At 37.7% G+C, this 27,230-nt stretch overlaps 6 protein-coding genes across 7 annotated transcripts; 3 read left to right on the top strand and 3 right to left on the bottom strand.

The window, feature by feature from the left end:
• Window positions 1-21: 21 nt before the first annotated feature.
• LOC141826008 (uncharacterized) lies at window positions 22-843 on the top strand. Its single transcript, XM_074713265.1, has 3 exons — window positions 22-33; window positions 312-393; window positions 497-843. Exons 1-3 carry the CDS (start codon window positions 22-24, stop codon window positions 841-843), a joined length of 441 nt encoding a protein of 146 aa, XP_074569366.1.
• Window positions 844-2,756: 1,913 nt separating this feature from the next.
• LOC141825920 (MADS-box protein EJ2-like) lies at window positions 2,757-5,977 on the top strand. The gene is made up of 8 exons (XM_074713183.1): window positions 2,757-3,105; window positions 4,590-4,668; window positions 4,832-4,893; window positions 4,982-5,081; window positions 5,253-5,294; window positions 5,381-5,422; window positions 5,568-5,662; window positions 5,771-5,977. The coding sequence occupies exons 1-8, from the start codon at window positions 2,918-2,920 to the stop codon at window positions 5,811-5,813; spliced, it is 651 nt and encodes a 216-aa protein (XP_074569284.1). The 5' UTR covers window positions 2,757-2,917; the 3' UTR covers window positions 5,814-5,977.
• A 735-nt stretch (window positions 5,978-6,712) lies between these two features.
• LOC141825919 (ACT domain-containing protein ACR4-like) lies at window positions 6,713-9,383 on the bottom strand. Of its 2 annotated transcripts, XM_074713182.1 has the most exons (8): window positions 9,296-9,383; window positions 8,854-8,926; window positions 8,735-8,780; window positions 8,521-8,635; window positions 8,351-8,430; window positions 7,679-8,269; window positions 7,473-7,577; window positions 6,713-7,349 (listed from the first exon to the last, which is right to left on the bottom strand). In XM_074713182.1, the coding sequence occupies exons 1-8, from the start codon at window positions 9,303-9,305 to the stop codon at window positions 7,011-7,013; spliced, it is 1,359 nt and encodes a 452-aa protein (XP_074569283.1). In that variant the 5' UTR covers window positions 9,306-9,383; the 3' UTR covers window positions 6,713-7,010. The 2 variants fall into 2 exon arrangements, with proteins under 2 accessions (XP_074569283.1, XP_074569282.1); XM_074713181.1 differs by lacking the exon at window positions 9,296-9,383 and having other exon boundaries at window positions 8,854-8,995.
• A 2,585-nt stretch (window positions 9,384-11,968) lies between these two features.
• Window positions 11,969-12,800, bottom strand: LOC141825921 (uncharacterized). Its single transcript, XM_074713184.1, has 3 exons — window positions 12,789-12,800; window positions 12,450-12,531; window positions 11,969-12,342 (listed from the first exon to the last, which is right to left on the bottom strand). Exons 1-3 carry the CDS (start codon window positions 12,798-12,800, stop codon window positions 11,969-11,971), a joined length of 468 nt encoding a protein of 155 aa, XP_074569285.1.
• A 2,291-nt stretch (window positions 12,801-15,091) lies between these two features.
• On the bottom strand, window positions 15,092-15,870 carry LOC141828618 (major pollen allergen Ole e 10-like). The gene is given in 5 exon segments (XM_074716071.1): window positions 15,092-15,123; window positions 15,209-15,449; window positions 15,536-15,567; window positions 15,638-15,828; window positions 15,830-15,870. Coding segments are annotated over 5 exon segments (537 nt in total).
• Window positions 15,871-16,181: 311 nt separating this feature from the next.
• LOC141827907 (protein GLUTELIN PRECURSOR ACCUMULATION 3-like) lies at window positions 16,182-26,273 on the top strand. Its single transcript, XM_074715247.1, has 11 exons — window positions 16,182-16,383; window positions 18,678-18,827; window positions 19,127-19,291; window positions 19,767-19,919; window positions 20,712-20,864; window positions 21,706-21,867; window positions 22,087-22,251; window positions 22,884-23,055; window positions 23,145-23,334; window positions 25,494-25,638; window positions 25,752-26,273. Exons 1-11 carry the CDS (start codon window positions 16,182-16,184, stop codon window positions 25,790-25,792), a joined length of 1,698 nt encoding a protein of 565 aa, XP_074571348.1. The 3' UTR covers window positions 25,793-26,273.
• The last annotated feature ends 957 nt before the right edge of the window (window positions 26,274-27,230 follow it).

Genomic DNA, 27,230 nt, shown 5'->3' with positions numbered 1-27,230 from the left:
CTCAATCCACTCACGAACGCAATGTCAGGGAAGGTCAGCTAGCTAGCGTTTCTTCTCCTGCTTTTAGATTTTGCAGACTTAATGTATCCTTTTTTTTGGATGCTTATCTTTTTGTTGTTATCGTTCTTATTTGATCAGAGTCTGTCGAGATTTCATAAGATCTGGTCTCTGCAGGAATTAGCTAGTTCCTCTGTTCTTCATTCTACTGTTAAATTTCTCCAGTGAAATATTTTGTTCAAACATATATATATGAAAGGTGCCTTCTATTTCTAATTAATCTTCCTATGTATGAACGATCCAATTGCATGCAGATCTCGACGTTAATTTTGAAAGTTGATCTCGAATGCTGCCACTGCTACAAGAAGATCAGGAAGGTTTTGTGTAATCTCCAAGGTTTTCGATCAGATTAATAAATTGAAATTTTTGAAATTTGTAATTCCTTTGTTTTTTTGGTTTATGGAACTGAAATTTGATATTTTCATAATGATTAATTTAGAGAAGGTGCACATCACGTCCATCTCCTACGACGAGAAGAACGGAACGGTGACGGTTGCCGGCGTCTTTGACCCCGACAGGCTCTCGAAGAAGCTCCGCTGCAGGGCCGGCAATGTGATCGAAAAGATTGAGGAGAAGAAAGAAGAGGAGAAAAAGGAAAATGAGGAGAAGAAGGCGGCGCCGGAGCCAGGGATCAAGTTCGAGCCGGTGGTCGTGACGCCCTACTTCTGGCCGCCGGGGGCGGCAATCTGCTACCCACCGGCTGCACCCGCCTACTACCCGACGCCTTACAAGAGCTGCCAATTCGTCTGCGAGGAGGAATCATCACCCGTCTGCTCCATCATGTAATTATATATATATGCATGCAGTCGCAAGCATATATCGTTCTGACCTTTGGCTCTCATTTTTTACGTCCAACTTTGTATCTGCAAATAAATTATGTAACAGAAACACCGTTATGATCTTAAACAGAAAGAAAGGTATCTACTGATCAGATTCAACAAAAATACATTTCCTTCACTGAACAGAAAACGAATATTCTAAACTACATAAATACTACTGTTAGAGATCAGATATCAAAGCAGAGAAAGGGTCTTATATATTAATCACCTTCAACCTCTAACAAAAATATATTATATATATATATATATATATATATATAATATATATAACTCGTAAACTCTCAACGCTCCCACCCGACCTAGCCCTGCTCCAGCCAGCCGCATCGCCGGCCGCCGCATCACGCCCGATGGACGCGCAGATCGCCGGCGCACAGCCTGGCACCGAATTATATAATAATCACCTTCAACCTCTAACAATATATCGCGTCTGTACACGACAGTCGATTTCCAGCCAAATCGCGGCTGAATCGTTTCGGCCACTCAATCCGGTGCGAGCTGTGCGCCGGTGAGCGACACGTCCATATATATATATATACACGTCACATAGGTTTGCTATTCTGCACGACAAACTCGTGCGTGACCCGCCCGTCCAACCCCCCCGTTGCCGTAGCCCTCGCCGCGCCGTCCGGCCACCTCCTCGGTCGCAATCGACGCGCCACTCGCCGACGCTTCGGTCGGCGCCGGAATCCGACGCAATTTGCCCAGAAAACGCCGCCCCCCACTATGCGCCACTGTCGACAGTGATCGGGCCGGATTCTGACCGAATCGCGGTCGGAGACTGACCGAGAAAGGATCAGCGACAGATGCCGGTTCTTCTTCAGCAGATCTCCGACTGCGATTCGGTCGGAATCCGGCCCGATCGCCGTCGACAGTAGCGCGTGTCGTTTCCGACCAAATCGCGGTCGGATTCCGATCAAATCGCGGTCGGAGACCAATCAAATGGCGGTCAGAGACCAACCAAATTGCGGCCGCAGACTGGCCGAGGAAGGACCGGCGCCGGTCCTTCCTCGGCCAGTTTTCGCCGGCATCGGATTTGGTCGGAAACGACGCGCGCGCACTCGGTTTTGCCGATTATGACCACTATCTGACCGAAATCCGACGCCGGCCAATGCGCCGACGAGTGACGTGTCGATCGCGCCTGATCCGGTGGCCGATGATGACCGGACGGCGCGGCGAGAATGGCACAAGTGTCGCAAGCGGCGGGGATCGGCTGTGTCGCGCATATATATAAAGGCAAGGAATGTGTCTACCATGCTTGAATTCTTAAACAAAGTCGATTATTGGGTGACATTGCGATTCACATATGATTTATCTAATAGAAGTCCACCTCCAATACTATATGATTTATCTAATAGAAGTCCACCTCCAATACTATATGATTTATCTAATGGACAAATCAGAAAGTAGATAGTCCACCTCCCTAGACTATAATCGGATTAGTATGGAATGGTAAAGATTTAGACATTTGGATTATAAAAAAATATTTATTATTTTTTAAAATAATTCTAATGTTTAATTAATATTAAAACATTCTAATTTTTATGTCATTAAAATGCTATTTTTAATAAATAAATAATTTATATAGAAATTTAACAGAGTAAAATTGATCGAAGAAATTGTCAAAGATCGATAATCGGTCAAACTCGAAGAGCATTTTAATCTTAATCAAGCCAAACGGGCATTTCCGATTTACTCAGCGTAGTAATTTTACGGAAGAACCGATGAAAGAGCCACCCTCTGCTGCCTCGACACGTACCCTCCGAGGCTTATTCAGTGGTCAGTGGGTTACTGTTGCTGTGGACGTGCGTCTTCCCATTCGTCGACCGGACGACGCACTGTCCCATCCATCCGTCATCCGTCTTTGCTCGTTTTGGATTCTCCATTTCTTTTCCGGATATCACTAGCTATTGCTCTCCGATCTCGCCAGATGGTGCGACAATCATCTCGAGGACGGTAAGAGTAGGGAGAGATCAGCCCAACGATATCTGTCTAGGGTTTGTTCTTGAGCTTTTGGTGCACTCATGGGAAGGGGGAAGGTGGAGCTGAAGCGGATCGAGAACAAGATAAATCGGCAGGTTACCTTCACCAAGCGCCGTGGTGGGCTGCTCAAGAAGGCGCACGAGCTGTCGGTGCTGTGTGACGTCGAGGTGGCGGCAATCATCTTCTCCGCTCCCGGCCGTCTCTTCGAGTTCTGCAGCACTCCCTCCAGGTATTTATTACGTTTTTCCCTCCTTTTTTTTTCCTCTGATCTTGTGATTTCTGTTTAGCAATTTACTGGTTTTGTCTTATCAGATTTTTTCCCCCAACGTTTGTTAATTTCTTAGGTTAATCACTTTTGTCATCGATTAGGAAGTTCGAAACAAATTATGATAGTACAATTTGATGGGTTTTTTTTCTCTGTGAGCAATAACCAACAAAAACACTACTCCTTTAGGTTTCGACGATTACTTTAGGCTTAATTTCGTTTAAGTTTTGTACTGTTCCATTAGTATATCAGTCACAAGATTTCTTTTTTTCTCTTGCTGCGACGATAAATGTTGATATATATATAGTACACTGACCTATTCTTTCTAGGTGCTATTTCAACTCTTTTTCCTCGCCGTACGTGAAACTATATATCCTAATTAATTCCCTTGTGCCTCTTTCCCCTAAAACTTTCCCAAGTAAAATTCATAGAATATTAACTTTGATCTTCCATTTCCTATGCGATTCTATGACAAGCAATTTAACAAAAACATTATAAATAAATTTCATGAATAACTACGGTCGGCACAGGCAGAGCTAGATTTTTGTGATTTTATCTTGTATTTTTAGGGTTAAACGATTTAATTAATCCCAATCAGAAATCATGAATTTTATACTGCTTTTTGATTTTCTTTTAGTACTTAAAGCTAAAAAATTCAGCAATATTTGTCATCTCTAAGTACTAAGAACATAAATGCTACACGAAATCTCTAAGTCTTATACTGTGGAACATGTTCAACAGTTTAGGATGTGCAGGCAATAAGAATGATACTATCACTTAAATTAATATTTTTTTACTTAGAGGTTATACGAATATTGTTCAATAAAAAATGATTACTTGTAATGATAGCATCATTGATTAATTTAATAAATAATGTTATTAGTGAATTTAACAAACAACATTATTCTACAATTTAACGAAGTTAAAAGAATATAAATTAATCCCATTACGTTAGATCAAACTAATTAGGGTGGAGGAGAAGGTTCTAAGGCAAGGATGAGCAGTATTTGATAACTTAGGTAATTTTTTGTTGATAATAAAAATCAACTTTTCTAATTAAGTAGATATTATATGATTCCCGAACAATTATAACAACATGTAATTGGTGAAATATACTTGGCTACTGCATCAATTATAATTGAGGATTTGAATTACTTGGTTAAAGATGTTGTTGGTGAAACATACATCAATTAATTATAGAAAGATCTGAACCACGAAACGTTCATGGTTTTGTTATATGGAGCTAGCTAGCAACATGTTGTTGCCTAATGCAGCCGAAAGTAGCGAGGAGGGGCTCGGTTGGATTTCCAGAGGTCCATGAATAAACAACATGTAATTTGTGTGAAAGGAATTGATAAAACTACTTGCTTTCATGATATATTTTGCTATGATTTTGAATCTGATTTTATTTGTTTGGCTCTGCCTTTACATGCTTTGATTGATCTCAGCATGCTGAAGACAATCGAGAGGTACCGAAGCTTCAAAAATGATGAGTTTAAAGCTACAACTTCAGCAAATGAGACGCAGGTATAGACGACAAAATCTATAATGAAAAATATATATACATACATATAGATCCTGCAAAAGATCTTTCTGTTTCACCAGATGAATTTTAAATATTTCACATGTTCGTTAGAGCTGCAACTATATGCTTAAACAGATATGAACTCTTATTGCACTGTCTAAGCAGAACAATTATCAAGAGTATCTGAAACTAAAAGCGAGAGTTGACTGTCTGGAGCATTATCGAAAGTAATCAATTTCAACCTACTGAATTTTAATATAATTGCATTTGTTTTTGTTTCTGCTAATTAATTCCTTCACTTTTTTACTGTAGCAGCAATCTTCTAGGTGAGGACCTAGAACCACTGAGTATCAATGAGCTAGAGCAGCTAGAGAACCAAGTAGAAATGTCTGTGAAGCAGATCAGATCAACAAAGGTAATTGAGTGCGAAATTACTAATATAATCAAGTATGAAATTACTAGTAACACAGTGATAATCAGTGTGTATTCTGTTTATCCATTTAAAATTGTAATGTCATATGTTCTTGTTATATTTTCGGAACTCCTTCCATAAAAAAGTGATAACCATGCATCTCTACTACTACAGATGCAAGTCATGATCGACAAGCTTTGCGATCTTAACCGTAAGGTACTGCGTGACTTCTAAGCGACAATTATATACTGATCGAAATATACTGTTCGTTTCAGATTTACTGTGCAATTATCTTTGTGCAGGAACAAATTTTGCAGGATGCTAATCGAAATCTTAGAAAGAAGGTACCATTATAGTAGAAGGAATTTGAGGACATTTTGTTTTTCCTACTGCAAAGAACATATTTGTGACTGCTAGCCTCTATTAGTATATATCTTATACATGATATCGATTGGACTAAGGCAGTTCCATTTTTCTAATATATGAAAGGTGCAAGAAGCTGTTATCACTGTTGCTGCTGAACCTTCTCAGCCAGCAGGATTATTGCAGCGTAGCCCGATAAATGACCGATCTTTGCAAATCGGGTAATGTCTATCTCTCAGACAACAATAACAACTAAGTCTTATCTTATTGGATGGAGTCGACTAAATCTTCCATGGGAAGAACTGATTTAACTTTTATGTTTCATGCAGAGCGTCTCTTATGAGTAATGGCTTCATCCCAGGATGGATTTGAACATATATCTTACTTGTTAACACTACTATATTGGAACATAGAGATGTAGGATTGCATTTTTATTTCTTATTTTTGTTTTACTCTCTGCTGTAGAAGAATAAATGAGAATAATGTGGGCATGTTTATATATGTACGCATGCTCTTCATTATATATATTTCTCAAATTGATTGTCTGTCCATGAATTGGTCTCAGTTGGCATGCATATCAGCTCTTGTGGGCGAAGACTGGCTCAGGGCTGGCAGGAAGGCATGTGAGAGTTACTCGCCTGCTTGGAACAGTGTTGATCTATATATTCTCCTCTCTCTCTCTCTCTCTCTTGCAGTTGAATTTTTAAAGAGATCGTAGAGGAGACAAGAAGAGATGGCAGGGCCCCCGTGGGGACCTCTGTTTTCTTCGTCTTGTTCAGTGGCTTTGTCGCTTGAATGAGTGGGGGAATTTATGCTCCTTATCTCCAACGAAGTTAAGGATATTAAATCTATAGAAGACAAGATTGTATACTCGTGGAACTTGAAAAGAGAAGCAAATTAAAAGTATTTTTTTAAAGAAAATATTCGCACAGCCTAATCTCTACTCAAAATAAATGAACTTTTACAACACTTTTGGACCTCTAAACAATAAATTATTTATTTTAGAGTAGACACCTTTATGAAAATCGAGGGAAAAAGACAAGAGAAGGCCATCCACTGTACCGAAAAGACAAAGAATAATGTAGTCACTTGGCCTGAGGGAGTCCCAAAAGCCAGCACCTTCTCCTCTTTTGATTGGCTCCGACTTGGTTGGCTTCCATTTGTTCACAGTGCCGTGACCCATTTCGTATTCGTGTGATGTGAACTCGGTGGACGCTTGTCTTCCAATTTTGTGCCCGTCAAGATCTTGCGCTGTCAATCACTGAATAATAGCAAGCAAATAATAAATGCAAATCCTTCACATCGGCCACATTTTTTAACGGCATAAGGAATAATGTCAATTTGAAGAGAAGGCAAATGGTTGTAGAATTAGAATGATATTTACATTCAAATGAACAGGGTACATTCACCGTAGCATTTTTACACTGATAGTTTTGTTTCCTTGCTGTGATCTGAGTAAAAGAAGCAAAGCTTCTGCAATCATTTCCTTTGTGTTCCTTCTTTTGTCAGGGTGGAAACAGTGTGAGTGCTAGAGCAATGGCAGGGTAATTATGTACATGATGAACAAACTTAAGTGTAAGGCCTGATTAATCCAAGATTGTAAAGTGATCTAGACTTGAATAGACCACTAAACAGAAATCGACTAGGAGCATCATTGGGGGATTGGAGCTGATCAGAAATGCCTTTCACTTGTAGTACTGTCTGGCCTATCTTGGCTCGTATGTCGTCTAAGGTCTTTGGGTCGACTGAGTTACCAGTAGCATCGCGGACATAGAACATGTTGACAGCTTTGCAATCTCTTGTAGCGACTTCAGCTCTTGTCACAGTCAGGCCATGCTCACGGAATATTCTTGTGACATCGGATAACAGACCCATTCGATCACTTGTACACAATTCCAACTTGAGACCCTGTGAGGATTGCATGTCCAAAAATGAGCAATGCTTCAGGTACATAAGGTATCAGAGGTGATTGAACTAGGGATGCAATTAGAAAGTTAAAATTCACATTATAACATGCAAGCTGATCATTACCTCAGAGACTCTCCTCTCGATAGCTGCTTCAAGGCACTGAACAACTCGTTGTCTCTCAGCTTCTGAGTTCACTGGAGAACCATCTATGTGTCTGATGTAGTACTCCTACAGGACGATAACAACATTTGTTCATCAGAATCATATGAATTGTCGTATGTGTCTTATTTTCATGAACTAGATGCAAATCAATGATTAGCAGAAGGTACCTGATAAGCTTCAGGGCCCTCTGCATCCACACTTCCATGGAAAACCACATATTGCATATCTGTCAAAGTGCAAACTGTATCGAAAAGAAGCTTCGGCCTATCCTTGCACCGTATTGTGACCACAGAATAATCCTTGTCAAACCAATTGACAACAGTAACCTTTGTCCGGCAATTTTCGCTCCCACTATCTTCTTCAGACCTCTCGTAATCCCTATCATCAAGCATCAACTGGTGAAGCCTTCTCTCTGTGTTAGTGATACCCATGGAAACTGCAGTCTTGGCTCCCCTATGCCTATTGTTCCCTTTAAGCACATTGCAAAGTAGCTGTTTGATTCTAGAGAGTCTTTGAGGGTCAGTTATAGCTGAATTCATCTCGTCGGTCACCTGCATAACTGCTGCGGCTCTAGTGTTGTGTGTCCAGACCTCAGCACTCACCACATTGCATTTAAGATCAGTAAGAACAGCACTAACTTCAGAGAGGAGGCCTGGCCGATCTGTCCCTGTCAGCTCGATGGATGTGTGATTGGATGAAGGTTTGAGATCCACAGATCTCCTTCGTGAAGGTGCAGCAGAAGAACCTTCCCCTATGGACTATAAAACAACTCTTGGCCATTTCAGACGCTGGTACATAATGAAATAAGAGAAAGCAGGAAGATGGAATTGAAATATTACCTTTTGAATGCACTCCTTTATATTATCAAGGTCCTTTTGCCTCTCAATTTTCTTTCCATCTGGATCAGTCACATTGAAAACTGCAGAGATCGAAGAAGCGGAACTCCAATTAGAAGAAGAATTGAGAAGAGTATCTGAAACATAGAGTAGATATCAAGCTCAAAACATACCATCCATGAACCATCCTCCATCAGATGATATATAAGCTTTGATGACAATGAGATTAAGGTCCATAAGGACCTGAACAACTTCAAGAAGGATTCCATATTTATTTATGCTATCGACCTATGTGATTGCAAAGAAGAACAATACCAAGCTAACGTTAACCACAACGCCGAGGACTTCAAGGAGCAATCCTTACAGCATCAGAAAATCAAATATTACCTTAATAACCGTAGCATTTGGACAAGAACTGTTATCGACAACAACCCTAACAGGAGTAAAAGATCAGAAAAATTCCCGACTCAAAAGCGACTATTCAACGATTTAAAAGATTTGTATACCGTGGAGGGTTCATTTTTCGGATGAATTTCTCATATTCATCATCACTGTCCCAAGAAGAGCTCAAATCTCCACCTGCAGAACAAGTTGGTTTTCGAGAAATTAGCAACCTAATCATCCAGTAAACTGCTACATAAGCCCTAAAGTCCACTCTTTTCCATCGAAGAAAGCAAAATCGCAATAAAACACCAGAAAGAAACGCAGGAATCCAGCAAGGAAATTGAATCACAGAAAGGAAATCCGGCACCGGCTAATGCTCGAATCTAATCCAAGCCTAACAGGCTGAACCAATTAACAGACATCCAAGGGGGAAAAAATCAACACTACCAAGACATCTAATTCAGCAAAACAAAACAAAACGGATGGAGAAAACGAGATAACAAAGACGAAAGAGATAGATAATCCACAGAACAAAATACGAATCCTGGGGAAGACAAAGATTACACAAACCCATCTCCGCGGCTGAGTGAAGGGTGCGCAACCCCGCGCGGATTCCAAACAATTGGGAATTGGGAAGCGACTCTCTCTCTCTCTCTCTAACCTGCAGTGGGAATTGGGAAGCGACTCTCTCTCCTCTCTCCTCTCTCCTCTCTCTCTCTCTTATAACCTGCAGTGACGTGGTACATGCGAGAAGGAGCTCTTTTGGCGTAGGCGTATAAATGTACGTATAAATCATATATGCAAATTAAATCCCCTACCCGGGTCATTAATATGGCTTAAGGCTACGTAATTACTAATTAGCGAAAACTCCCACGTAAGAGCTTATTTACAATTTAATCAAATATAGACAAAAAATCTATTATTGTGTTCAATCATGTACATATTGAAGAAGTTTAACCTTTATAAGTTATGTTAATTAGATAAAGTTAATTACGCCTATTAGTGCATAATAAATTGGATTAGTATGTAGTTGAGAAATTGATGTCTTTATGCACAAAAGACAATGGGAACTTATCAACTCTAATCGATAATATTAGAAAGATATAGATAAGAAAAATTAGTCATCAATTTAAGATTTGCATCTACTTAGGATCAAATTAGGTAGCTTAAAATGTTTAGAAGTTAATTAGTGATAAAAGAGCATTTCATTTGTAAAATAAATTCTAAAACTATAAAAAATATGTACTTTTATGATATTAAATTTGGATGGAAAATTAATTTATTTAAACTATTTTTTTTAAATGTGCAATGCACTAGCTTTTAGGTATGAACATGAATGTGCATTATCGTTTAGTAGTTGGCTTCCTTCTTCAAAGGAACGTGGAAATGATGGGGATCCCTCATCAACATTATTTTTCATGCAGTTTTAGTTGTCTTAATAAATTAATGTTAAGCTTTAATTAATGATTCAGATTATGTTAGCTAATTATCAATCTCTCTCTTTAAAAACTTATCCATTTTAGTTTAGCATGAGATCATTAGTTTAATCAAAATATATATAGGTGAATGATGGAATCTAATAATTTTTTATATTATGATTTGTTCCAAGATACACACTATTGTTTATAGTGTATTTCGATATACACGTTCCTGTTGTCCATGTCTTCCAGAATATTTTTTTAATTCTTGAAAGAAACAATTTTAGAGTTTCATGGTATTTGTGGGTGAACCCAAAGCTGAGATGAAGTTGGCGCATGAAGATTGATGTCAAGCCATGAAACCGAGTAGAGGGCGAGGTCCGGATCCAAGGCTTGAGGGTCGAGGTTAGGGCTTAAGGCTTGAGGCCAAGATATGGGTCCCGAGACCGATCAAGTAGAAGTCGAGGTCGGGACCTAAGGTTTGAGACTGAAATAGGGATCTGAGACTTGAGATTGAGGTCGGAGCCTGAGACTGAGTAGGTCAAGGCCAAGACGAAGATGAGGTCAACCTCCTAGACGGAGATGAGGTCGACGCTTGAGACGAAAATGAGGTCGACATTCGAGATGGAGATGAAGTCGACACATGAGACTGAGTAGACGTTAAGTTGGAAGCAGAAGTTTGAAGCTAAGGTCAGGGCCAAGGCTTGAGGCCAAGGTCAAGCCCTGTTCTGAGATCAATCTTGTTAATGTGTCTTTTCTCTTAATCTGGTCTAGTTCAATCTTGTTCATTTATTGAGTATTATTTTAAGTACTATCGAACTCCCTATAAACATTGTCAAGCTCCCTATAGATATTATCGAATGCCCTATAAGTACTATCGAACTCTTCTGAGATCAACTTGACCCATCTAATCCAAATTACGTATAGTTGAGCCTTCAAGTTACTAAGTGACTCGATTGACCGACTCAAAAATATGCTACGTGGCATTTATGTTACCTAGCTAGTCCAAGATATACCATATGGAATCTATATTGATGAGTCATGGATCGTGCCATATAAGACTATTATTCACCTTTGCATCATAATCCTGGGTCAAATGATTATCCCTGAGGGTGACCGGTCCGGTCCCACGGAAGTTTTTCACTAGCCACCAGGGGTAAATCGGGAAGTGCACGTAGCGGCCAGCCCAGATACCCAGTATCCTTTGATTGCGCTCCCCATTTGGAGGAAAATTTCTGTAAATATGCCGTAGCTGGGGATCAAATCGCAGGTGTCTGGGTGACAACCTGGATGTCCTACCGCAGTACCATTGTCCCGGGGACCATATAACTACTTATAGAAAAAAATGATAAATCTCAGTCAGTCTCATGGACTCAATTCCTGGGGGTGACCGACCCGTATGACACAAACAATTAATTATGTTTGAATAAAAGTATTCGAAAGAGAGGTTTTAAATGGATAATGAAGCTCGATTGATGTAACAGGCGGGAAAGTAAAGTCAAATAATAAAGGAAGAGATATATAGTTGGTAAATTTTTTTCTTAATAAGAGTTTAATGACACCATAAAATAATAATTAGTCCTATAAGACCCTTTCTAATCTGTGACAGTAGTATTGTTGTAGTTTAGAATATTTGTTTTCTGTTCAGTGAAGGAGAATGTATTTTGTTGAATCTACAGTAGATACCTTTTCTGTTAAGATCATAACGGTGTTTGTGTTGCATAATTTATTTGCAGATACAAAGTTGTACGTAAAAAAAGGGAGCTAGCCAAAGGTCAGAACGATGATCCATATTATATGTCTGCGACTGCATGCATAATTACATGATGGAGCAGACGGGTGATGATTCCTCCTCGCAGACGAATTGGCAGGTCTTGTAAGGCGTCGGGTAGTAGGAGGGTGCAGCCGGTGGGTAGCAGATTGCCGCCCCCGGCGGCCAGAAGTAGGGCGTCACGACCACCGGCTCGAACTTGATCCCTGGCTCCGGTGCCGCCTTCTTCTCCTCCTCATCTTCCTTTTTCTCCTCTTCTTTCTTCTCTTCCTTCTCCTCCTCTAGTTTCTCCTCAATCTTCTCGATCACCTTGCCGGCCCTGCAGCGGAGCTTCTTCGAGAGCCTGTCGGGGTCAAAGACGCCGGCAACCGTCACCGTTCCGTTCTTCTCGTCGTAGGAGATGGACGTGATGTGCACCTTCTCTAAATTAATTAATCATTATGAAAACATCAAATTTCAGTTCCATAAACCAAAAAAAAAAAGGAATTACAAATTTCAAAATTTTCAATTTATTAATCTGATCGAAAACCTTGGAGATTACACAAAACCTTCCTGATCTTCTTGTAGCAGTGGCAGCATTCGAGGTCAACTTTCAAAATTAACGTCGAGATCTGCAATTGGATCGTTCATACATAGGTAGATTAATTAGAATTAGAAGGCACCTCAAAATACTTCACTGGAGAAATTTAACAGTAGAATGAAGAACAGAGGAGCTAGCTAATTCCTGCAGAGACCAGATCTTATGAAATCTTTACAGACTCTGATCAAATAAGAACGATAACAACAAAAAGATAAGCATCCAAAAAGATTAAGGATACATTAAGTCTGCAAAATCTAAAAGCAGGAGAAGAAACGCTAGCCAGCTGACCTTCCCTGACATTGCGTGAGTGGATTGAGATGCTGCTACCTCTGGTGATCTGGAGGAAGGTAAATGCAACGAAGAAGGTGTCTGATATATAAATTAGTTAAGTCTTCCACCAAACTACAAGTTACAGGTCACGAAAGTTTCATTAATGTGCCATGCACATGTACTTTACTATATACCAGTTGAAGTTGCAGACACGTTTAATTAGGAGTTGACTATCACGGTCATAATCAATTAGTAGGTTGAATGATGATTGTAATCGAACTGTTTAATTCGAAGATTAATCAATCACATTAGATTCTGCCAGAAGATCACACAAAAGTCAATATCGTGCCCTGTGCATGCACTAATAGTGAGAGAAGTTTGAGTGCGCTGTGGGGAAAACTTGCTGTCGAAATTTTAATGCAAAATTGGGATGTTGCTCTCGAGGAGCTCAATCGTCTGAAAGAGATAATTGATTCAAAGGTACTAGCTATTTGTTATTTAATCCATAGAGTTTGGTCTTAGAAGTGTTATGATATGCTTTGAGCACATGATGAAGGCCCAATTTGCTTAAAGTGTCTAGAGGCTTAAAATCACTTTGAGAAGACATTTTCTATGCACACTTATGTATTGTTGACTTGGAGGGAAATAGGAGGAAAATAAATATAAACAATAAATGAGTTAATTTGCCAATTTTTTCTCTTGAGAAGAAGTGTGGAGTAAATAATTTAATTATATCCGAATTCTTCATTCCATTTCTTCCTGAATCGGGTGGAACTAGAGTGAAAGGGAAAGGTTTAAGTCTTCCACAAAACTAGAAGTTACAGATCACGAAAGTTTCATTAATGTGCCATGCACATGTACTTTACTACCAGTTGAAGTTGCAGACATGCACGTTTAGTTAGGAGTTGACTATCACGGTCATAATCAATTAGTAAGTCGAATGATGATTGTAATCGCACTGTTTAATTCGAAGATTAATCAAGCACATTTAAATTTTATGGCTGCCAGAAGCTCACCAGTGCCTTCAAATGTGTGTTTATGAAGCAATTAATTACTTGAACATCTTTTGCTTAGATGAATAAGTTAGTTTACTACTAAATGAAAATCTTGGGAGGTCTACCAGAAAACATAATTAGAATGATGCAGTGGTATCGCATCTCTACCTATTTTTAGCTACTTCCCCATGAATTAAGTAGGTATTAAGTTAAAAAAATAAATCTAAATCTTAAACCTTAAATACTAACGGATTATTTAGTGTACAGTGATCATTCTTATTCTCCAACAAATTTAAAAAAAACAATTCTTAACTCATCTTAAATTTTTTATATAATATTATTTATATTTATCATTCACGTTGTCAATTATTGTCATCTTTATAGTAACTTTCTCTGTATCAATACTTCATGATCAACAATTTTTTTGTACCGATATAATACACCCTCTAGACTTTCCTCTTCCTATGTTTTTTAATGATATACATTTATCTAAAATTCAGTTCTATTTAATCGAATTATGAATTTTATAATCAAAATTAAACCGAATAAATTGAAATAATAAAAAATGTAAAATAAAATAGATTTGGTCAGTTAATTAGATTTAAACTAGATTTTAAATTTATTTAGTTACGATCATCCTCTCTCCTTATAATATTGAATCTCTTTCTTCAATGGAGCAAGAAGCAACAATAGTCCTGACCGTTGGATAATAAAACAATCTCCGACGGCTCATCCTCGCTTTCTCCTCCCTCGTCCCCGTCACCGGCCTCATCCCCTCCCTGCGCCAGCGGCGCATTGCTGTGGCGGAGCATACGGTGGTGGTAGTGGGGCGGTGGGGTGCTGCATGTTCCAGGTCGCAAGGCGCCTGCTGCTGCTGCTGCTCGGGTTCAACCTCGCGCTGTGCGAGGTGTCAGCGGATCAGATCGAGCTCCTCAGCGACGGAGGTCCCCGGAGGCGGGAGGAGCTTCCGGCATTGTTCATCGTGGGAAGACGGCACCTTATCGGCGTCCATATCACCGGCGAACTCGTGCCCATCTTGCGAGAACAGGGGCGCTCTAGCATTAATCGATCCTGTTCTGTTTTTTTGTTTAATATATAAAAGATGCTTTTTATCAGTTAGATTTTATAAACTAATCGCAAGCTTCTTCATCAGCACATTGAATCAGAATTAAAGCACTTAGAGATTTTTGTTTGAGCTTTAATTTGATAGATTCATCCACTAGAAACATTATGAACACCTTATACTGTCAATTTCTCACTTCTTTTGCACATGAAAACATACAACCTAATTAACCATTTCTTCCAGAAAAAACCAGTCTTCCTCCTTCAGATGTATGCATAAACACAGCTATCGAAGCCTGCAACAGATAGGATTCAGAGCAAGTTAGGAGACAAAACTATAGCATTCGTCAATTTAATACATCAAAAAGAGATTCGACTCACTGGGGTCGGTCGTCGTCACCAGCGCGGAGTTGTTGAAGAAGCAGTTCCAGTAGTGCCTGCCGGCGGTCTGGTAGTAGAGGTTCATGGCGACGGAGGCGTGGGAGATGAGGCTGTCCGGGCGAGCGCAAGCGCAGCCGATCCGCAACACGCTGCAGTCCACCTGCAGCTGCGAGCAGGCGTAGTTCAAGTTCGCCATCAGCGTTGCAGCGTCCGACGAAGGCTTCGCGACGCACCAGGTTTTCTGCGAACAAAAGCAAGTACAAACTTCTGCTTTATATGCACATTCGAGATCAATCAAACCTACAGAAGATGAGGAAAATTGTTTACGTCTGCTTCCGCCTGCACGAGATTCGCAGCTCCTGCAATGGAGTAAACGCATGAGTGATTTGAGAAAAAGAGAAAGATGTTAAATGAGTGATTTTGGATTACCAGAGAAGAGAGAAAAGAGTAACAAACTAGAACAGAGAGATGAGAAGAAGATCTCGGCTCCGAGTTTGCTCGCCATTGCTAGATCATCCACCTTGTTGCCGAGTATGATCGGGCGTGGAGTGGGCAGGGGATTTATATGGGAGAGGAAGGAACAGGATGAATAATTAAGCGGTGTGGATTAATGGCCTGATTAGGGCTGTAATGTGAATGATAATAAATCGGTTTATTGCCATAATTATCATTAAATATAACCATCGTGGATCAGTTTTGGAGCGCCATTAAAGGAAACTAATATTGGAGTTAATTTTCGGCTAAATCGAACTAAACAATAAATGTATTTTAGAAAATTTCATTCGATTAATTTAAATTTAAATTTTGATTTATTCATTATAATTGAATTAACCGATGTTACATCAGTTAAAAAGATTTTGATGTATTCCGGCTCGGCTTCGGTTCGGTCGAATCGATTTTAACCGAATACTTTCTTTCAATTTATCCTGCTCCTCGTTTGGAATCCCGTGTTTTGCCTAAGCCCGTTCCTGGGATGCGGTGGGAGGTGGTGCACGCGGACGCGGGAGAGGGAGAGGTTGCCGACGGGCGGACATCAGAGGCGGAAGGGATTTGTGGCCCCGGCGTCCGGTGGGGTCACAGTTGCAACACCGTCCAGGGAGGGAGGTACCTGTACGTTTTCGGTGGATACGGCCACAACAAACGCCAGACTAACGATGTCCATGTCTTCGACACCGGTAGGTGGTGGTTGCTATAGCGGGAAGACCCCGCTCTCATCTTTCTCTGCTTACCATTCCTTATTGCACGCTTTTGATGTCGCATGGTGCTCTGTTTCGAATGCTCTGCAGAGAGAGCCCTGTTTGCTTCTTTTTGTCCCGAGTTAAGTTAGTGTATGCCATTAATGTGGCCGTAAATTTTAGTTGATGTCGCAATGAAGGTGCTTGACGGTGTGGACGCTACACTAAGCATATTATTCATCTTCTTTTTCATTTTAGATTTGCGTTCCTGATGTGTTCCAATGCATTTTAGATAAATATGCCTGCGACGTTTTGCTTATGTGAAAAGGGTAATATATTTGGTTGAATTTGCTGGACAGTTGTCAAATTGCATTGTCATTCTGTCCATGTAGCGGATCCCATGTAGGTTAAACATACATGACTACTTCTCTAGGATTGTACTTCATCTGAATGCATCATATGCCATCTTATCCTTCATCTACGCCTATCTTCTCATTAAAAATTTAAACTTTTGGAAAAGGTAGTTTTCACTACTTGTAAATGATTGATTAGGGAATTGATATTTGGACACACACAAGTTTGATAATGAAATAATGGATAAATTCATGATATGGTAGCTAGATAATGGATAGAATATTTCCACCAAATTGGAGATGCTGCAACATCTTCAGTTTGTTTTGAGCATGGGCAATGATGGTTAGAAACCAAAATTTCCAGATTACCAAAGCAAGATCAGATTGACACCCCTGGCCTATGATGACTTGTAGCAACTTCGAAATGATGAGATATTTGAAACATGCCCGTAAGTCTAGATTATCATAACACAAAATTAGACGACCCACATGGTCCTAGGATGATCTGCATGTTTTCCGGAATAACAAGGCAACTTCCAAAGAAATGCCCAAGGTTGGAGTGGCTAGTGGGGTTGGATCTGACTGTTGTATCAGATGATTGTGATGGTGCGTGGTGGAGCAGAAAACCACAGCAGGAGACATGAGGTGTTATGGCAGAGCATGAAGCCATAGAGCGACTCAAGGTGTCATGGTGGAGCAGGAAGTCACGTCAGGCAATGTAAGGTGTCGAGCAGGAAGTCACAATAGAGGTGCTGTGCTGTAGTTGCAATAGGGAAGGGAAAGGCAAGGTTGCAATCACCCCAGAGCTTCCCCACCAATCAAAAACACAAAGGAAATTGGTTTGCTCATTGATGTTTCAAACACAGAAACAATAGTCGCATATATAATGAGGACAACAAAGTGGCTCAGATACCATGTAAACTTTTGGAAAAAGGTTCTCACACTCTATATTCCTTTGAGCAACAAAAATCCTATATATATCACAAATTTGTACATGATTGATTAGGGATTTGATATTTGCAAATACACAAGTTTGGTAATGAAATAATGAAGTATTTCTGGATATGATAACTAAATAATGGAGAGAATATTTTAAATTTTGTTGTACAGCCATTAACAAAATGTTTTCTGCATTTTGTCATTGTTGTACTCCATGTAAACATATTATTTGTATATGAAAATGTAGACACTAAATCTTTCTGTTAACTTACAAAGGAGTGTTTTTGTAAGTTTTGGATTTTATTCCTGATATTTTGCTAATTATGTATCAATTTCTTAATGCCTATAGTTCTAAAAAGTTGGAAAGCATCTGAAGTTTGATTTATGTAACAGAGAACTAAATCAATCATATCTCCCCACAGTCCACCAGTAGTCATATTTTTTCAGTGAAATATGAAAACCGGGAGTGAGACGGTTTCAATTATATTGTTTTGCAAAGTCATGTAGGGAGGCTGGCTTTTAGTTATATGTTTAGTAATATTCTGTTTGTTCACCTTTTTTTCTTTGATGTATCAACATCCACATCTTTTGAGTTCAATAGGTTTTCAGTGTATAGAATGTAGTAACCAAATCAATCACGAAGATTTGAATTGATAACTTAGTGCTATTTGTCAAATTGATGGTCTAGTGTCTAGACAAAACCCAAGCATTTCAGTTAATTTTCATGGATATTTAAGTTCTGTAATGCTGAAGTCCTTTCTTTTCATTATTATTGTTCTTTCATTAACATATACCACCTTTGTAACTGAGGTGCAAGAGGCCAAATTTATCTGATGAATTTGCAATAACATGTTTTTCACTTTTCCAATAATTGTCATTTAAATGTCTTTTCGTATGTTCTTATCTGCATACATACTGTTTTGTTTCTTTATCTAATTGAAAGGGAAAAAAAACTACTTTCAAGAACTATAAATGACTTTTGTACTTTTATTAACTTCGCAGCTATGAAGTCATGGAGTAAACCAACATTGAAGGGTATTCCGCCCTCACCTAGGGACAGCCACAGTTGCACCACTATAGGTGATAAACTATTTGTTTTTGGCGGCACAGATGGAAAGAATCCACTCAAGGACACACATATTCTAGATACATGTGAGTATATTAATTTATACACTTTGAATTCTGTATTAATTTATACATGTGAGTATCACATGATTTTCTTTGTTTTTTGTTGGTGTTATATTTTCAGAAAATGCCATTGAAATTCTTATTCAATTGCAAAGCTATGCAGTTCACCTTAGTTTGACTAATTTCTCGACTTATTCAACTGAAAAAGATGCTGCATAAGCATCACTTCTCCTTCAGAATAGTTTATGCGCTAAGATTGTTCATGCTCCATTAAAAATAAGTTTTTCATTGATATTATTTCATCCCTTTGGTTATGTCTGCAGTATCAAATACTTGGATAGCACCAAACTTATTTGGTGAAGGACCAGATGCACGGGAAGGGCATGGCGCTGCACTTGTTGATAAGAGGATTTTCATCTTTGGTGGCTGTGGGAAATCGGAGACTCAAGAAGAGAAGTATTATAATGATCTTTACATATTGGATACAGGTAGTTTTCCTCATTTATTTTTTCTTCAAATTTGTATGGAAGTCAAGTTTTCCCTTGTCATGGTATATATGGAATCATCATCATCTTCTTTATAGTAGATATACTTGTCTATCATTGATTTAACTATACATCTATACATATTCATTTCTTGAACCTCTGATGAACTAATTATTCCTTTTAATTCCTTATGGAAATAATGTTGAAGAATCACTTTGCCTTGGCAAGCAGTTGTCATACCTGTTAGATTTTGTTCATTTCAAACGCTCTACATATTGTGCCTTTCCATATTACTCTTGTTAACAATGTAATATTATGCACTTTAAAAGCTCAAGGACTCTATTATAATAGCTTCCATTATCTTAAAACTCATGAGTTTGTGATTTTAGATCAAGCACAAATTTGATAATGTTACTTCATGTGCTATGTAATTAATGATCATTGTCTTTCATGTTATGACTCATTGTCTTTTGCATAGAGAAACTAACTTGGGAACGTGCTGTAACTTCTGGCTCTCCACCTTCTGCACGTGATTGTCATAGCTGCTCAGCATGGAAAAACCAGATCATAGTCCTTGGTGGTGAAGATTCTTTGGGTTTCTATTTGTCTGATGCTTACATCCTAATTGCAGGTATATTTCGTGTAATATTGTCAAGCCTAAAGTAATTCCAAAGCTAAGTCCATATTTAACATTTGTACTAAAAAACTAATGCCAGTATGATCTCCCCAGCCATGTATTCCCCTAATTAATATTATGACTATGGGTCATAATTCTCAAAAGTAAAATTTGTTTTTTAAAGGTATCTTGGGATCTATAAGTTGGTTGGTGTCAAAATCATAGTTTGAAGAATCATTTTGTGTCAGTCGTCACATGTAAGACATTTCGTTCTATCCAGATACTGACACATTGAACAACTATGATACTGCAACACTGCCCCAATTGATGAGACTGCAACATGACAGGCTGCATGACACCTTCCAACGTGCAATGAGTATGCAATGTGATGTGACAGTGTCGAGGTTTCATGAGGCTTCGTTGAGGCTTCACAACTTCTTTGTGACACACGGAAAGCAATGCGGCATTCTCCTCCTCTCTCTAGGGTTTTGCTAGACATCAGCACTAGGCATGACTGGCGCATCTTGTACTGGTCGAAGTATGAAACCCCAGTTCAGAATGAGATTTTAATTCTTGGTCAAAATAACAATATTTGGTGATAATTTCTCCTTCAAACTTAGGTTTGTTTTTTTGGCAATTTGTTGAAAATTACATCACACTACAAACATTGAATAAAAAGGTCAAATCTCTCTGGAGAAGCTCAAGTTGTGTCATATCCAATATTATTTAGAACTTTTTTTTATTCTTCTGTATGTCAAAGCGACGCCCTGTATTCTGTAGGCAACTAATATTCAGTGCATAAAACAGACACACTTGTGTGGGAGCCACTGAAGACTTTCGGAAAGATCTTTCCTCCACGCGCTGGTCATACAACTGTGCCACTTGGGAGTAATTTATTTGTATTTGGTGGTTTCTCTGATGCTAAGAACCTTTATGATGACCTTTATGTCCTCAATGTAGGTAAGTACATTGTGAATATATTCCTGTGATTGTTCTTTATCCATTTTGGCTTGGTTAATCCATGAAAGTTTCATCTTCTGCAATATAACTATGAAAGTTTTGCATCCTTCATTCCTTTGTAAAATGATATTGCTAGTTCATTATAGCTTGCTAAACCCTCAATTATTTAAGAATGGACATCAAACCTGTCATTGTGTTTTAAAATACTTCTCAAATAGCTACTGCTTGAGATTCCTTGTTGCCTATGGTCACTGTACCATGTGAAACTAATTTCTTGTACTCTAATAGGTTGATGGAACTAGTTGAGGTTAAAATGTTTATTTTGTGAGTCCATGATTTTGGCCCATGTGATTTTGCTTTAAACACCTGTTTTTATGTCCTCTCCATTTGTTGACGATCAATTTGATTGGTTTACCATACTACTGATCTTTGATCCTTAAAGAAATTCTAAGTGTTTAGCACAGTTGATGTCCAAAAGGATTTTTTCATCTTCAAATGTTCTATTTTCACAATTTCTCTTTGTAAAGTATAAACCCTTTGCCAACATTCAGTTATTTCTTAGTATGCTAATCCTCTTATCTACATGGTCTATGCAAAAGGTGTAGCCATTCTAGCACTACAAAGTCTGCCATTTGACTTTTATTAGTACATTCTGTATATATAAAAAATATGTTTCTACTCCTACTGTTAAGTACAATTTTGCATAATTTAACATATGAAGTTCTTGTAAGTGTCAAAGTGCATGAGAATGTATACTTTATTCTTGTTGTAAATTCAAGTCGTGCTTTGGATTGAAAAATATTGTTTTTTGATTTGATTTTAACTTTTTGGTGGGTTCTAGAGAGCCGGATTTGGAGCAAAGTTATACCAGAAAACCAAGGTCCCTGTGCTCGTTTCTCAGTAGCTGGTGACTGCTTAGATCAATGGAAAGGAGACCTTGTCTTCCTAGGAGGATGTAGTGAATCTCTTTACGCCTTTGATGACATGTACTACTTACATACAGGTATGTTACAGTGATTATATCTTTTTGGTCTTTTCCCCTCCTATCACAAACATGACTACATATAGGATTTCTTTTGCAACTGTTGCTTGGAGTTCTTTCTGTAATGTATTCTAACCAATTAGTTAACGTCTAGGGCTAGTGGATAGGATTTGATTGCAGAAATATTTCATAGTATTTGCATTTTTTTTCTTTGTTTTTATTTGCTGTGTATAATGCCAGATATGCCCATTATGAATGGGTTATATGATAGGAGACCAGAGAAGCTCTCTATAAGGAGGGATTTGAAGAAAAGGTATCAGCAAGAGGATCTTCTCAATCCAGGAAGCTTAAAGGATAACAATTTTTTGAAGCATTCTAACCATCTGCATGAAATTAACCAGGCAGGTATGAATTTTTATGTGAATATCCTAGTTTTTTTGTTTTGCCTCAGTACATTTGATTTTAAGAAAATTCTCAAGCAAAGCAATTTGTTGTGTTGTTCAACTGGCTGGTGTGAGGAAAAAATAGTTCTGCATTGACATTTTTTGGAACCATTGATTAGCCTCATTTATCTTCCTTTCTCTATCGGACTTCATAGTTGTCTCTGATCTAATGACTGCTAGCAGTTGGCAATGCTAAAATGTCTTCTCTTGTGCACTCTTCTAGGTACCTTTTGAAGTAAACACCAAAATATTTTGATCAAATTTGAACTTTAGGCTTCCATAGGTACAATTCTATGATTGAAATTCTTGTCTAATTTCCTGTGCTCAAAAAATAAAGTAGAGGATATGACATTTACCATTATCCCAATTTTAAAGACCTATAGTAGCTTTTTGCAACTATCAGTTATCTACGTACCTTGCTGTAAGGTTGTCATAAGTAACTTTGCTTCCGCTTGTAATGTTGTTGCTTTACTAACTATGCTAGGTATATCCTTAACTCAAATTAAACCATGTTAGGAAGGCAAAGTTTCCTACAGTTGTATATGAAGTGCTTGAATTTAATTAAAACTATTGCTCATATTTAATGTTGTACAGACTCAAAATTATCTGATCATAAGTCTGCTGGAAAGGTCACGTTTGAGGCTAGGGTGATAAATGTAAACAAATTTGGGTATGTAATTGAAACAATCATCGACGGAAAATTGCTCCATGGCATGTTGTTTTCTTCCACATCAAATATTAGCAAAGATAATCATGTCCATTGGAGGTATTGAAATTTCTTTGGTTTTTTCCCCAATTGTGAAGCTTCAAATGATCTGATTTTCTTTATTGGTCAATTTGTTCTGATGCTAACAGAATGGCCGATGACAATAGTAATAAGGGAAACACCGACCTTCCTACTCATGTGACCAGTACACCTGTTGAGAGAGGAAAAATATCAGATCAGGAGCAACTTGATAGTCTACGTGCAAAAAGGCCAAGAAATTCCAACCCATTTATTGATATTCTTGGTTCAAATTTGACCAATTTAACTCCTAGTGTTAAGGTAAGAAAATTGATCTTGCCATGATTTGACAACTATTTAATTTAAATTCGCCTGAATTAGTTTGAATTATTGATAGTAACTGAAAGCTAATAAAATCTGTGAATTTCTATCTTTGCTTAAACAAACTCTTCTTTATCATTGATGCTCTTAGTTGATTCTAGATTAGCCATGTATTCAAGGTTACAAGCTTTCCTGGTGGCATAATCTCAAAAGTTCAAAATATTTCTCACTTCAATAGTTTGAAATTCTTAAATTTCTTATTCTCCATTAGCCTTTGACACCTCCAAGTTATTGTTTTCCATTTCATTTAGCCACGACAGTTTCCTATTCTTCTTTCAGAATTTGTTCTTTGTCCTTACTCCCAACAATGTGTTTGGGAATGAAGAATTGATGCTCATAATAATTCTATTAAACTGCAGAAGTAATGTTCAAACCTCTTCCATTGAAGAGGTTCAGGAATCAAACATCAAATTTGTGTTCCAATCACTAAAACCGCTCTTCTATACACCTATGACACAAGCATTCCACTTTATGCACAAATATGGTCTGTTTTAGATTCTTCATTGGTGTAATACAAAGATTTTTCTTCAATGATTTGCTGGGCCGTTGATGCTTTCTAGCAGCTGGAGCAATTCGTAATGGAGTGGCTTCTGATTAATGAACTAGTGTTTGTCTTGAAGTTGATCTTCAGCTTCTTTGAGAAGGATTATATGATTGATTTAAGATGCACTAATAATAATTTAATGTTAGATTGATGTTCTACTTTGTGGCATTGGTAGCCGACTTTTGTGGGTTTGGCACTCAGTGATAAAATTCTCCCATGTGGCTACTTTTCCCAAGTATACTGTTCCTTAAGTGGGAGTTTTGTGTTGATTGTGGTCATTCCAACTAAAGCTTATCTATAATAGTTTCAACTCAATTCAATGCAGATAGATAGACGCCCGTGTTCATTATCTTGTGTCTATTTTTCAATTTTTTTTTACAGAAAGTCTCAATCTATATATGTTCCATTTTGGTTATTCTCTATATCATCAACATCTGTCTCATTGTGAATGTGATCTTTTCTTTTATAAGTTTTCTCAAATGTTTGAGCCCTCTTTTTTGTGTTTGAGATAAGTGCTGGTTTATAATTTTAATTAAGTAGAATATTTGGGAAAGAATTACAAAATGGTGGTTGAAATTACTTTTTAAATATTTAATAAGACTTGTATTTTACTCATTTCCTTCGCTTCTATGAGATTTGTTTACATTTAATGTTTCACAGCGCGCTTGCAAAGCACACATGCATCTTTCTCATTGTAAATGTGATTTTTTTTTCTAAATGTTCAACCTCGCTTTTGTGTGTTTGAAATAAGGGCTGAATTATATTTTTGAAGCAAAATAGAAAACTCAGTGGTTAAATTAGTTTTCTAAATACCTGATGAGACTACCTTTGTTATGTTGTGTGCTTCTATGAGGTTTGTTCATATGTAATGTTTCATGAACTGGAATTCTATTGTCAGTTTTTTTAGCAGCATTATATTTGACTTTATCATCATGCATGCTTAAATTGCTGATCAACTCAAGTAAACATGATCTGGAGGACTCAACAAAATCCAAGATCACATTGCTTTGTCATGCATGCCCATCAGAAGGTAGAAAAGTAATCCAAAAATGCAACATTTTGTCTGATTTAATTAATTAGCCATTTGATTGTTTTTTATGTAACTATTGGTAACACATACAGAAAACATCAACTTATTTAATATTTCATATTTTACACTGCACTTTCTATTTGAATATTCTTAGTGATATAACCTCTAAAAAAACGTCTATGGTGGATAAGATCCATGTAGGTACTCAACTCCAACCAAATAATTGCAAAAAACCAAACTACTTGATGAGGATGATTATGTTTTTCATTGCATGGAAAAAAAAGATTCTTTATGTTTCTCTGATCTTTTGTTTCATTTTATGCATATTGTAGAGTTTTACTTATACAATGTCATGATTTTCATTCAAATTATTGATTTTATCTAATAGAACTGTTATTTGATATTTAGTGTTCGCAATTGGCTTTTAGCTGATAAGTTGTTTGACCGAATATGCTCATTAGTTCACTATATTGTCGGCAGAGTTTAGTTTTCTAAGATGAAGTTGACTTTTACTGTGATCCACAGGCAGCCTGGAATGTAGAACCGGTGTCTAGAGTATTTTTAGACCTGGAATATGATGATTCCTCCGATGTACCAAAAGTTCCAATCGATCAGACCCTATCTGGGATTTTCTCTGCTTCAGCTCCAGAATCCTCATTTCTGAATGAAGGTAAGGTATTCCTTGTTTCTTTCAGTTTTCTGCACAATTTATCGACTTTACTAGCTGCAAAATCCATTGGCATTTGAAGTTGTAGTAGTATTCTTATTTTCACCATGCACCAGGAATTGAACAATGGAATTCAAGCGGCCGGCAAATGAGATAAAGATGGCATTTGAATTGCTAGTGCCAGAGGTCTTTAACAGCTTCTGAAGGTGTGTAAAATGGTGCAGCATGCTCGCGGTCGGTTGTTGGATCTCCATAACCATATAAAGCATCACAAGCATGATGGACTACTTAACAAACTGAAGATTTAACACCCAACTACGATACACTTTGGCATGCTGACAGTGGATTTAACCAGGAATTAATAACCTTCTGTCCTTTGCTGTCATCAGGCGTGTTCAAGTTTCCCCTTCGAATCGAGTTAGCAAAAGCTCTATCATGTGTCTGAGCATAAGGCTGGACGTGCAGTCTTAAGATGTCACTTGTCAAGGACAATAAAGAACCAAGCCATGTAACATAGTCTTTGTTTATTTGGTAGCTGAGGTGGGCAATTGATGCGTCAACTCTGCTGAACATCTACAGTTTGTTAGCAATTGAATTTGTTGTCCTGGTCAGATGCTGGATAGGGAGGATTTCAAATTATAAAGAGTATTTATTCCAATTATTTCAGAAATAACTTTTTTTTGTAAATTGGGATAAGACTGCGTATAATAAATTCTTCTTTCGGATTCCGTATTGATGAAAATTTTGTGCATCAGACTCTGTGAATCTATTCTGTAGCTCCTTACATTCTTTCTTAGATTGATTGTTTGATAAACCATCTGGTTTCGTTAGGGGAAGGATCAGAGTTCAATTGTTGAAGTGCCTTGTCCAAGTGGTAAGCATGGAGACATGTATTGCTTGAGGTTCCGGATTCAAATCCTCTTAGTAATATGTAACTGTTGACTGAGATGTTGTTTGGACAGTAGACTCTTATCAACATTGTAGTACCGTACTTTCAAAAAAATTCCTTTTTGACATTCTAATAAATTTATTAAGTACGTTACTCATAAAAAACTATATATATTTTTAAACTTAAGTTACATAAAGCATTAGCTTTATTATTTTCTTTAAAATTCACAATAAATTGATTTTACAAGTGTTTTTTTAATCATGAGATATTATATCACATTAATGTAAAACAATCCTTTTTTTTAAAATTTAACCCTTCAAATAAAACTGCTCGGATATATTTTGTTTTATATATTTCGCTGAAAATAAAAATTATCTGATATCCTAATGCATTTATATACTCTCACATGTGATCCCATCACAGAGCAACTACTTGTCAGTTCTTACGTAAATTGCGAGATTGTATACATTTATTTTATATACAAATGTTGTTTGTGTACTATTATTTTAATCAAATATTAATTATTAAAATATATTATATGATTATGATACTTGAGCTCAACTAATCCTGAAAAGGAGTGACTTTCCTAGATTCAATCTTCGGATAAATCTGAAAATAAGAATAGTTCCTCATTTAACAGTCAATGTCCAAAATTTTTTATTCTGCTAAAAAAAATATCCTACAATACGTTATAGTTGTGATTTGA

The sequence above is a fragment of the Curcuma longa genome, chromosome 4 (assembly GCF_044706935.1).
Source record: "Curcuma longa cultivar G26 ecotype Majalengka, Jawa Barat chromosome 4, ITB_CL_G26_1.1, whole genome shotgun sequence".
Classification (NCBI taxonomy): domain Eukaryota; kingdom Viridiplantae; phylum Streptophyta; class Magnoliopsida; order Zingiberales; family Zingiberaceae; genus Curcuma; species Curcuma longa.
This window is presented reverse-complemented; position numbering and strand designations above follow the sequence as displayed.